This window comes from Zonotrichia albicollis, chromosome 4 (genome assembly GCF_047830755.1).
Source record: "Zonotrichia albicollis isolate bZonAlb1 chromosome 4, bZonAlb1.hap1, whole genome shotgun sequence".
Taxonomy (NCBI): domain Eukaryota; kingdom Metazoa; phylum Chordata; class Aves; order Passeriformes; family Passerellidae; genus Zonotrichia; species Zonotrichia albicollis.
In genome coordinates, this window is record NC_133822.1 from 45,224,201 (window position 1) to 45,237,345 (window position 13,145).

Here is a 13,145-nt window from a genome sequence, read left to right on the forward strand (position 1 = left end):
GTCTATGTGTTTATTTGGCAGTAAGTTTTTACACAAAGATGAATCTCTGTAGTTTATGGAAATTGCAGTTGTCCTTTAAATTCTTGCTAAAGGCAAGATGGAAGAAAAAGAGATGGGAAGAATTATACATAACTAACGCATAATAATAAAATAATTATCAAAAAATAATTACAGTTGCTATAAGCTAAGTTTCTGTAAGCTAAGTTTATCGGCAGGGCAGAAGTTCAAGACAAAAAAATAGTGTCAGGAAAAATGGATTGTGAAAGAAGGAGGAAAGGAGCCACATCTGAAACAGAATTTTGTCACTGCTGAACAACACAATGGCCATTTGTAATCCCAGAGGGACTTGCTGCAAATGCCTCTGCCTCTGAGTACATTGTGTGGCTTGTTACTGTGCTTTTAACTGTGTTCAAACGCCAAACCTCAGGCCTGATCCTGCCCTAAAATTTCACCAGTATCAGGTGCAATATACTTGGGAAGAGCTCTGTCTGCAATGTGGAAATAAAGCATGTAAATGAATTATGTTTTACTGCTAATTTTTAGTATACAGATTTGGCTAGCTAAAAATGGAAATGTTAGCTGCCTGTGTAGCTGTACTCTCAGATTTTATTAATTAAACCACACAGTAAGTCCCTTATACCTAATATTAAAATCTGTGCTTCAAATTCTAATTGTATATTGGGGCTGTAGTTGGTCTTAACAAATTACGTGGTAAAAAAGGCAATGGAATTATAAAAGTCTAAAATAAATAACATGGCAGAGACTTACCATTTTATAGAAGAATATTCAGTTACAATCTGATTCTAACTGTAGAGATACTTTTGTGTTAATCCCTAAAATATCTATGTAGTTTTATGGCTAGGCCTTTATACTGCATGATTTCTTTTCAAGGTAGAACAACTGTAGGAACAAAGTGCCCCTGGAAGCAGTTACAAATGGGACAAATGACAAGGCATGGTGGGACTGCTGCACAAGGCCTCCGCTGCATGGTGCACAGCTCCTTGCATTTCTCAATGGCAGTGTGGGAGTTCAGGAGCATGCCCTCCCTGCCTTCCTTTTAGGGCAGTAGAAATTATGCTAACTTTAATTTCAGAGCAGGTAGAAGGGAGGGAACTCTGTGGCTGTTAAAGCTCTTTTGGTCAATAATAAACAACTAATTAATTTTGGTATTTGACTAAATAAGATTTGAGTTGGATCCAACTCAAAAAAAAAAGCTGCTTTCCAAAGCAGCTCGCAAGACACCTGTGCAGACAGAGTTAACAGAATTTGAGGATAAGGCAGAGTTGAAGAGACACAAGAAAGCCAAGACAGAACCAAACTGCATATGTGGTTACATGTAGGTTGCAGACAGAAGAAATGTGGAGCAGAAGAGTCCTGCCACACTGCAGGCTCATTCAAGCCTTGTCTCTGGTGCAAGGCCTGCAAGAGCTCATTCACATTATACAAAACACATCACATTCTGCCAGTGCCACCTTCCTGAAGGCAAAAGGGCTGGGTGGCCCTCCAGGAAATGGTTTCTAGGTTTTAACAGATGTTCATTTTCTGACAAAGCCAAAGCAGCCTAAGTTTGAAGTTTAACTGGAAAATGAAAGACAATCTTAGAGCCCCCCCCCCCCATCCAGCTCCACTGAAGATGTGAGATTTTGCTGTAGGCTCCAGGGACAATCCTGACACAGTCCCTACTGATTGTTTTATCTAAAAAACAAATTATCTTAGTGGGAACAAAAAATGTTTAATAGCATTTATCGTATTTCAGGTTTTCATGAAGTTAATTTTAAGCATAACTTCTTCTACAATTTCCAGGCTTTCCTAAGGTTTTGCATTAGCATTCATCTTAGTGGCAAAGCTTAATTAATTGCATCAACATTGATTTATTATTACTCTGCAAAATAATGTTTATTAAATTATTTTCAATCACAAACACAGTTCTAAATCTTAGAAAAGCAAATGGTCTGCATGGCTTATAAAATACCAGAGGTGTTCAATTAAAGTGTTTGATGATAACATCGAAAAACTATATTTTGAGAACTTTCTTTTTCTTAAATACTAAATTCGTTAAGTAGATGTGGGCCAAAATGTTTTAAAGCCCAAGTATAAGTAAGGGCATAGTATAGGATAGGATAGCTACTTCTATCCCAAAAAATCAAAAGTATGTTTTTTTTTAAAGTTGTTTTTAATTTGCTGTACAAGTACACCAACATTACAGCTATGACTATGATTTACCTTTTATTTCTAGCCTGCATGAAAAGTTTCTATGCACAAATTCTGACAGCAGTATCAGAGAATATTTTGGTTCTAGGCCCTGGTAAGTAATAGAACTTGAAATATCTGCCTTACAAATATAAAAACATGCAGATGAAGCATAGGCTTCCTCCAAGCGTCAATTTAAGATCACTAGTTGATCATTATTTAATCATTATTTCTTTATAATGGTTAAATGTTTTGCTGATAATTTACAATGGATTGCTATTTAATTTTTAAACAAAGTCCAATATTTTTAATTATAGGGATGAGTAGACGGATCTTGTTAATAACAAATTTCTCTGTACAAGTGATTTGTCTTTATTAGCCATTAGACTGAATGAAGCAAACAATTAAAATTTGTCACACAAAGTAGAAAAATAGCCTTGGACTTTAAGGCAGTTTTAATTGCTTATATTTCACAGTAATAACCCATGTGATAATCCAATCTTTTCATCATTAAATTATGACAGCTTGAAATCAAAAATGTCAGAACATTTTCAAACTTATAGACAAGAATTTCAATTTTGACACAGTTAAAAGGACAATTGATAAGGAAAATACTGTCATAATTAATATAATTTTCATTCAGTGAGTTTATAAAGCAAAGTAATCTTCTAAAAACAAGTTTAAACTTGTACCCTTTATTTTTAAAAGCAGGTTATGTAGTATGTTGAGTAAAAGGAAGATGATATTCACCTTAAGGTACTGAATCATCAATATTTACAGCTTGATTGAGCATGAATAACTCACGTAAGTCCTTTAAAACATTTATTTTATCTGAAATTTTTTTCCTGGACTCAAAAATTATGAATCCTGAATTCAGGCAATTGAAAAAAAAATTAAAAATACATTGAACACAATCCTCAGACTGGAAAACAAAGACAAAACGCGTTATGAATATTTAAAATGTGCAGTATTGTGGGGGTTTTTTAATAAATATATATACATATAATCTTATTCTATACTAGCAAACAGCCAATTTCTTTTCTGTGAAAAGGGAAAAACTGGATATAAAATGGAAACCTTCATAGCAGAAATGGCTTTCAGATATTTTTAACGCACAAAAGCTATCACTCTTCAGCCTTTGCCTATTCATAATTAATATTTATAATACACATAAAAATTAAACATATCTAAGTTTCAAGATATTGTGATTCTGCTATATACTCTGGAGGTTTCCATCAAGTACTTACAGATCACAGTTGAGTTGTATCTCAGTGGCTTACAGTGTAAGCAGAATCCAATCATTGACAACAGCTTACTGGACAAAGGCTAGATTTTTGAGCAAGGTAAAAATGTTACCGTTGAACCCACTATTTTTAAAATGAATTAATTCAGTCATTTTCAAAATCCTAATATGCTTCTTTCCAATTTAAACATAGGACTGGTGATGGTTTTCAACTGGAGGCCTCCAAGTAAATGAGCTACTGAGAAACTGTTTGAGAAATTCTCTACTTTGATAGGTATCCATGATCCAAAATTTTAAAATACTGGAAATACTAACCAGCTTTTTTCACCAGCTCAACAGAAAGCCACTGAGTAGAAATAAATGATGGATAAACTACACCTTGTTCAACAGGATTTATGTTTTTCTTTCTATTCTTGACAATATTTTCAAGAACAATTTGAAGAACAACCATCTTTGCTAAATTTGGGAAAAGTTACATTATAAAGCATAACTGATGCCTTTTCTATTTCCCTGCAGAGTACTATACCCATCCATGACCAAAAAACTGTGTCTGGTGAAAGCCAAATCATGTCCACAGCAAGGTTCAGTTCCACTGGCACGAGCAGTCTATGGGCTCTTGAATGACGTACATAATTTCGGTGCCGTTTCCTGAGCAGCGCAAAGGCACAGTCACGACTCGTGTTCCAATTTCTCGACAACATTTACAGAACCTTAGATGGCTATCAATATTGACATTGTAAATTGTTGCAGATGGGCATTTGCCATCACATGAAGCCACATTTACCTATGAGTAAAACAGAAGAAAATAAGAATGAGAATTAAAACTAGAAATCTGAAATTTTATACAAAAATATTACATTTCAAACTTCATTGTGATTAAAACCCATTTTTACATTTGAAAAGGACTCTGGTCTTAAAAATTATTTTATCTTCTAAAATTCATTCATTCTAAGTTTAGCCACATTTAAAATATTTTTAATTGAACTTTTCTTTATTGTTTAATCATGTGTTTTGTTTCAGTCTTGTGCTATGGATATCAAAATTGAATCCCCTTTGATAACTTTGGAACAGCACAGCTGAATCCATGTCCTTTTCATGTTCACAGGTAAAAAGTTAAATTATTCTAAGTAAAATGAAGGAAAGTTTATCTTTCTCCTTGAAAGAGAAAATGCAAATCAGTGCAAAAGCTTTTCCCTTTCTTATTTGTTCTGTTTGTGACTGAGGGCTGTGTTATCACTCAAAGAAATATATCCAAAAGGTACATGCAGTAACAAACCAGCTTGGGCACAAGCTATCTAGAAAATTATTTGTGCTCTAGATTTCAGCAGCACAAAGCTTTCTCTTACTGTTACATTATGTGAGGAATTTTCTTAGCTGATATGTTGACACGGAAAAAAATACTTTTTAATTAAACTTAAGCAGAGTTCAAATGCTGGGAAATCGAGGATGGCTATACAAGGTCTAGTTCTCTTTGTGACAGACTTAAATCTCATTTCTTCTGCAGGTAATGCATATGAAAGATGCTTTGATCTACTCCTATGCCTGTGATGAAACCCCCCATACCTATACAAATTAGACTAAAAGATTACTTTTATAAGTTTGAAATTACCTGAGATTTGGCAGGAGTAAAAAAAGACTTTTTCCTAAGCACTAGCAATCCCAGTTATTAATTATAAAACATAATCATGCTCAGCCCTATCCAAAGTTTGACAGCAGTAGTCTGGCCAAGAACACGTATGCAGTTTCCAGCCAGTCACAGCAGATATCAACATTTGATAGGGCAAAATCACATGATGGAAAAAGAGTGCCAGTGGGGGAGCTGGAGAGGAGAGGGAGTTTAGGGCATGAGGACATGAAAATCTGGAGGTACTTCTGTGGGAAGGGTAAGGGAACCTGGACTGTATGAGGGATATGCAGCCACCAAGGAAATTGGGAACATGAGATACTGGGAAAAGGGTGCTCTAATAAAGGTGGGATGGTGGCAGGTGTTTTTGGAAGGTAGAGAGAGAGGAAAAGATGAAAAGTTTACAACAGAAAGATGAAAAGGAAGGCCTTATTTGATGTACCATTCAAGATATGACCTGGCCAACATTCCTGTTGCTCCTCTCTGAACACTTCAGTTCTGCAGCAATGTAGAGGCACTGCAGCTGAACAGAGCCCTCTCTCATACTGCAGAACTTATTCATAACAGACACTAGAATGAGCTTGTTTCCACTGCCTATCTATTTGCCTAAATGCCATAGATTTTAGCCTTTTCGTCAACAGGAAGGCAGAGCTTGTCATAGAACTGGATGAAAGGGCAAGGATCTTTTCACCTAGATTAAAAAAACCTATGAGGCTTGATTAATGTTTCATTTTAATATTCTATATTTAGTCAATACCATGTCTTTATTTTGTTGTATTACTGTCTCTTACCCTAGGTTGTTGAAGTAACACTGAAACTCTCCAGACTCATCTCTTAACTATGGCAAATTACTCTAATTTCATCTATTTATACTTCCTCATTATCAATCCTTCTAAAACTAAATAAATACACCCACAATGCATTCCTACAATTAAAATCTGAACACATCACCACTGACCTTCTATCAGGACGGCTTTTAACATTTGCCTCTTCCCTAATGACTGCTTAGATTCTCCAACAGAATCTTGCCAGAAGATTTATGGAAGTCTTGAGATACTTTGTCAATTGCTTCCCTTCCAAGTGCTACATGAGAAGCACATTTGCTGCTCAGAAATTTCCTGGGGTCTGTAGATAGGGCGACACCAAAGCTGAGAAATAAGGTGTCTTAAGCAGACCCATAAATAAATGGCATTATGAATTTATGATATGGAAACCTATGCAATGTGAGGGAAGACAGAGAGCATAAAGGTCTTCAAAGAGGAATACAGCAGTTTCATCCGATTTAGGTTGGAACATTTCTGCTCCTCTTTTAGAGCAGGATATTATTTCACACTAAGGAGTTCAGTGCCTCCATTAGTTAAAGTAATTATAGTCGGTATTTTTCATCTGAAGCCAGGTGCTCCTCCAGGTGGGAGGGCTCATTAATAGAAACAGCTAGTTTTACTCCATTTATGCTAGGATAACATTCCTAGAATCAAGTTTACTTTAGAGGAGAAACCAACACTTTTTTTTGCGTGTTGTTAGCCATAACCAACTTTCTGATGCTTGGCTTTTCATGCCATAGGCCCAGCATTGAAATTTTGTGCTTACCGGGCTTTGACTTATACAGTCATTTTTTCTTATGGTTGTCCTGATTGTCATTTTCTGGCAAATCCTTTCTTCCTTTTTGCCTGATAAAATACAAAAAATGCATACTGAATCAATATATCTTCTGTAATGTATTTGCTTCTTTAAAAAATTAAATACATTAACATAATTTAAATAGTTGCATGTTGTTTTCAATAATGTACACACAGAAATTGTTACTTCCATAATTTTCTTTTTAAATATAATATAATAATACACAGGTGCTGTGCAGTATAACCTATTTTTCAATGGCACATGTGAGCATCAAATGCCCCAAATGAGCTATACAAATTTTTTAAAGTATGAATATGCTTCATAGTTTATAAAACTGTAAGCCATAAACAATTAAACTATGAATATGTTTTTAGATTGAACATATGACAAGAGAAATATATGCAATTAGAAAAAATGTATTGAGTCATTTTTAATAGTATTAGAATTAATTCTGTTTTATTGGGAAAGTTGAATGCAAATAGGATTTTGGTTCCGCCTTTTAAAAAATTATCAAAACAACATCCAAGAAGGCGAAAGTGTGAACCTGATTACAATCTTCATGCTATTTTTCATTACTAAAAATTAAATGTAATTATATTATTTCAATACATTTTGAGAAATATGTCCTTTTATGAAGCTTTGAAAGAAAGACATGCATTTATTTGCTAAATATGGTGCACTTTTTATCACCACAGCTGAAACATGTAGCATATGAGGTCAGCATACAGGTCTAGGATGAGGGAAATACTGAATTTTTATATTCAGTCCTGGAGATATTGATAGGAGGGTTTTGGGGTTTTTTTATTTTGAAAAATAAAACTGTACAGTGAAAAGGCATTTTTTTTAACATATTCGAAATCATAATGCAATACTGAAACAATTAAACATATAATTTTTCATGCTTCACTCTGTATCAGACCATTATGACTATCTGTATAACAGCAGTTATTTAGATCTCCTTATCCGCTACCCATCAAAATGATCTGGTAGTTTTGCTGTGTAACCATTCTGGACAAACAGTATATAAAATAATAAGCACTATTCAGCACTTTCTTGACCTTCCTTCAAGGCTGGGTGTACAGAAAAGCAACTCTTCTCTTCCCCAGAAACTTGAGAGCACTTTTATAAGATAAATGATCTCTGAGTAACGAAAATATTCTGCAACCACAGCTCCATTAAGTACTGAAAATTAAGTTGGCTGCAGAGTACAGCTAGATTTTAACAGGTGCCTTAAAGAATCAAACTAAATTCTCTTACTGAACTAGCAGATCACTACAGGAGAAAAGTTGTTAGACTATAACTTCTCACTTTTCCTTCCTCAGAAACACTTAAACAATTTCCTGTGATGTTTCAATCTGAAAGTGTTTGCCAGCTTATGTGTAGACAGTGCAATCCTTGTACTGCTACAAGTCATATAGAGATGTATATCTAACATTTCAGCATACAAAGTGCTGATGTCTTACAAAAGCTCTGCTGCTATACTTTGCTCTCTCCAGCCTTGAACTGTAAAGATCTGCATTTCAGTATCAGATGTGCTTTGTTTACTCACTCCTTATTTGAGGAAGGAGTTTTTGTGACTCATCTATCCTAAAAAGCACAGAATTATGAGTGTACCGCAACAGTTCTGTAATATTCTGTAAGATCTGGTATAAAAACTGCGTATTGCCATGGGGTTGCAATTGCATGCGTTGTGTCCCCCTCCCCACCCCTGCCCTCAATATTTTTGTAACTCTGTAAAATATATTATTTGTGACAAAGAAGAAACACAGCATGAATCCATATCTGCAAAGGTGAGACCAGACAATAACACACACTTGTTGCTCTATTTTAAGGCAAAACGATTTCCATCATTAAATTTAGAGACCTAGGATCAGATTTAGAATCTCTTGGTAAAAGAATTCAGAATTATGATTTTTTTAAAGTAACATTTCTTATTAAAACTATCCTGTACAGTAAGTTCATGTGATAAAACCAGTTTCAGCAATGAGCAGCAGAAATAACCATCAACAGCATATACCAGAAATGGATGAACCTAATTCTGACAGGTGCTGAGCAGTGAATCTTAACCAGGTTTTAGAAAATCACTGATTTGGGAAGGCAGCAGAGGATCAGCATCTCTCAGTATAAGGCCCAGAACCATTAACTGCATGGTAATATCCGGTAATGCTGACAGCTATGACACATATATCAAGCAGTTCTTATATTATTAAAAAAAAAAAAAGAAAAAAAAAAAGAAAAAAGAAAATACATTATTAAAAATAATACCTGGTTCACAATTAATACTATCAGTAGGCACTACTGGACTAATGGCAAAGGGTAATAGACCCAATCCAGAACCTGGCAGAATCATTAGGAATAGAAGATTCTCATGAAATAAAAACATTTCTGTATAAATGGTACTTCATTAATTCTTACACTGCCAACTGCAATTTTTGTTTTAGCAAAAGATGATGAGCTTTCCTCTTAGTCTTCTATAATTTATAAACTCTGCAGCTGCTTCAAGACTCACTAAAGATGGCCTGTACTTTATTATTCTCCTGGTCAACACAAAACTGGAATGCTTACTTTTAAATCAGACTTTTGGAATTAGTCTGTCTATGGCAAGGTAAGAATTAAATATATGCACTCACTTTGCATGCATTAAATCAAGCTCTTTCAGAAAAGTTATTTGCTCCCATTAAAATCCCAATGTGTTGCAAGCTCTATTCATAAATACTCTTATCTTAACTGCTTCCCCACAGGGCACATGCTTTTAGTTAAAAATAAAAATAAATAAAAATAAAATAGCATATAATTGTATGAATGATATCTGGCAGTTTTAGCAGCCACCTCAGCAAGTATTTCTGAAGTATAACAATGCCTTTCCTGAGGCCACAGAATATGGCCAAAATTATAAATCTTCTTGGTCAGCAGAGAACCAGCAGTCAACAATTTTAATAACTTTTAAGACTAATTTTCTAAATAATGACAATGAAACTTTTTGGGGGGTAAGGGGGGCAGATTTTTTTTTTCACACAGTTTATCTCATGAGAGAAAGATTATTGATTAGTAAGATTTTAGTAAAATTCTGGTGTGTTACTTCTCTATGGTGATTCTCGATAATAAAACATATTCTGTTGCATTAAAATAGCTTTAATTTTCCATGTTTTGGTTACAATGGAGCAACAATATTTGCAGTTTCTTTTCTAAGAACCACATAGCTTGGAAGTTTGGCATTGTTCTGTATTTTATAAATATCTCTACTTCCCCTATTTCTCCAAATTATATTCAATATATTGCACTTCAGTTTTACATAATAACAGTGCAATATATGGTTATAAATCTGCAACTTGCTATTCAATAATATTAAGAAAAGGTTTGTATACAAAATTTCCAAAGACTAATTTGCTTTTACTCTAATGTTGAACACAAAAAAGGCCAAAACAGACGGTTAAGATTTTCTGTAATGCTGAACATGTCCCTATTCTACAGAATTAGTTTTAAAAAACATAAACATATATATACACACACGCACATGCATAATTATATAAGTAGATAATAAAAATTAATTCTAGTCAAAACTGCAGAGAAAACCAGTGTGTTCTCAATCTATTTTTAAAATTGCATAAATTGTGAAAGCTTTATGTAATTTTGAGTCACATTTAATCATATTTTAAAGTTACACACAGAAAATGTGAATTTATTACCAGATAGGCTGTATTACCAAAAGGCTGATTTTATATAAGCATTGCTATCATCAATATTTCTCTAATTTTTCCTCATTTTGGATTTAAGAAAAAACGTTCCAGTATTTTGGACCTAGAAAATATGTATTGGGCATACAGAATAAATTGCTAAGTTTGAAGATGCATTGCAAAATATCATTGAATCAAGAATCACTTTTAAGAGGAAAATTCTTGACTTTTAAGGTGAAGATCATATAGGCACTATTTGAGAGCCAGCTTAAGAGAATGTTTTAATTGTTTTAATTGAGAAAATTTTAATCTTCCATGGGTTATATTTGAAGAGATTTGATTATACTCCAGAACAATAATGTTAAAAATCGCCAAGTCAGCAGCCAAATTAAGCAAGATCTCTTAAGAGTTGTTAGGTAACTACAACAATTTTACGAGATTTGCAGGCAGAACTGCATGCTTTTTCCCTCTTTATGTCCCAGCAACAGAGGTTAAAAAGTAAGCCCTCCAAAACCAAAGCTAAACTAGCACATATTGCAGCCTTTATCACTTACAGGTCTTGCAGCAGCCATCATTATACGTCTGCACAATTCCTCCATTCTAGGAAAATAAAAGAAGAATATAGCAAAAAAGTCTGGACCTAATGCAAAGGGAAATTGTATCTCAAGATACACATTTTAAAGACATCAAACTAATACAAAATAGTACCACTGAAATCAACAGAATTACACAGATATGTATCAGCTGAAGGGCTGTTTCATGAATTATTTAGTGCCTTTGACACTGAAAATGAGCTCATCATGATGACAATTTCAATTGTGTTCAGTTGACATCTGATTTAGTTTCCTTTGAAGAAATAATTTAGTTTCTATAAGCATGTTTTTATACAATCTACTATCATCCATTTCCCCACCATGGAGATTTATAAGAATAGTTTCAAAAATACGTGTGAGTAGCCCAGACCTGCACATCAAGCAGACTACACAAGATTAATAGATGCTATCTATTGCTGATGTTATCTTAGGATAACAACAGACAAAATACAGATATTTTTCAGCTTCTATCTTTTCATGCAAGCATATATTTTTTACCTCCTTACATTGAATAAGTTGTTCAAGAACTTCTTAAAAGACCACTTAAACTCAGATATTCCTGAATTATCCTGAATTGCCTGTGAGAAAAACTTTCTTCTCAGCTAATGGCTCAAGCCTATGCTCAGCATCTCTCAAAAACAGGTCAGACTGATTCAGAAAGTTAATTTTAGGGCTCTGTTCTTTGAAATCTTAACCTAATAGATCTGAATGGTGTCAGAATGGTTCCAAGGAAGAAATTCAAGCATTAACTCAAAGTAGTACAGGCATTATTTTTAAACAGAATACTCTCTTCAGGACTGGAAGAAATAGGAACTTTTTTAAATAAATGGAAGGGATAATTAGGACTAGTACTAAATGCATAATCTGTAGCCAAGGCAACCATGGTACTTACCCTTTCTACATATATATTTACTATTGTTTGTAGCTCATATTAAATACAAAATGTACTGCAAGTGAAAAATTTGGCAGGCATTATAAATTTAGAGAATCATTAAATTAGAAATTAAACCATAAACAAATATACAACCATTGTGAAAAATACATGTTCTTCAAAGCAGTTTATATGGATAGGCCACCTTAATATTTTTAAATATATGATGTAGGTAGATACCCTGTATATTTTTTGTTTGGTTACACAAATTTTAGTTTAGGAGCTAATAAATTTTATATATACTCTGTCATCTCCCTAATCATTGCACAACTTAAGGGTTTTTTAATATAGCTGACATTTATATAGAGCATTTTTTTTTATTTATAGATCTGATTTATTTATTGTGTGTGTTCTATGAACTTGGCAAAGTATTATTCCAAACTAAGGCAAGACATAGTGATTACCACTTTTTATAGTGGTATGTCAAGCATGATTCCAGTTCTAAAAGCAGTCATCAACAATACTCAGGCCAAAATTTTACACTCCTCACAGATAATTTGTCAGTTGGAAAGAAAACAGGAGTATAGGAAATGACTGCAAATTGCTCATTTACATGTTTTTACTTACCACTTTTTTAATTTAAAGAAAGTGCATGAAGTTTGCCTGAATTTTGGAGTGTAAGTCAAACTCTGGAGCAAATATTGTCACTTACCTTACTCAAAGTACAAACCTTTGTACACTCAGTGTCATTAAATGGGGGGCAGACAACACTTGATCCCAGTGCAATAGCCCCTGCAGCAGTCTTAACACATTTGTAGTTGGTGCAGTTGGAGGTCCAGGTGCTTCCTTCCTGAATATATAAAACAAAGCTGCTGTTAGGAAAACCAAAACACTTCAGCTTTATTTCCAACTCGAAATGTCCATAAAAACAGTGCCCTCATGCTGTAGCATCTATTGGAGTGGAAAGTCTGCTGCAGACCATTAGTAGGTGGCGAAAGGAAAGACCATTCTCTAATTACCAGAGGCTACTCCTTCCTGGAGCCATGGCTCTACTCTCCATGCTGAGCATGCTGCTGAGCATGGGTGCCCTACTGCAGAATGAAAGGACTTTGTGCCAGTTCAGTCATTTCTTTTGCTCTGAATCAATTGGAATTATGAACCAAGTCATGGCCACATCTAAATTTCTGTGCATGTGGATGCTGGAGCACACCACCAAGACTCTGAACCCCAGAACCTGAATTTGCCCTTTTCCTTTTTGCAGTAACCAGCAGGAAGAGAAGAGTGCCCTCAGAAGAGGGGGACCTAGAAGCCCTGATGTAGACTTAGAAGC

At 34.4% G+C, this 13,145-nt stretch overlaps 1 protein-coding gene across 2 annotated transcripts in view; it reads right to left on the reverse strand.

The window, feature by feature from the left end:
- Positions 1-1,733: 1,733 nt before the first annotated feature.
- Positions 1,734-13,145, reverse strand: part of OTOGL (otogelin like) — a 93,630-nt gene continuing 82,218 nt past the window's right edge. Inside the window, exons 54-58 of one of the 2 annotated variants that reach the window (XM_026798271.2) lie at positions 12,546-12,665; positions 10,906-10,951; positions 8,943-9,014; positions 6,648-6,727; positions 1,734-4,217 (exon numbers count right to left, since the gene is read on the reverse strand). In XM_026798271.2, coding sequence (XP_026654072.2) covers positions 4,017-4,217; positions 6,648-6,727; positions 8,943-9,014; positions 10,906-10,951; positions 12,546-12,665 — 519 coding nt within the window. In that variant the 3' untranslated portion in view covers positions 1,734-4,016. The remainder of the gene's footprint in view (positions 4,218-6,647; positions 6,728-8,942; positions 9,015-10,905; positions 10,952-12,545; positions 12,666-13,145) is intronic. The other variant, XM_026798293.2, reaches the window with a different exon arrangement.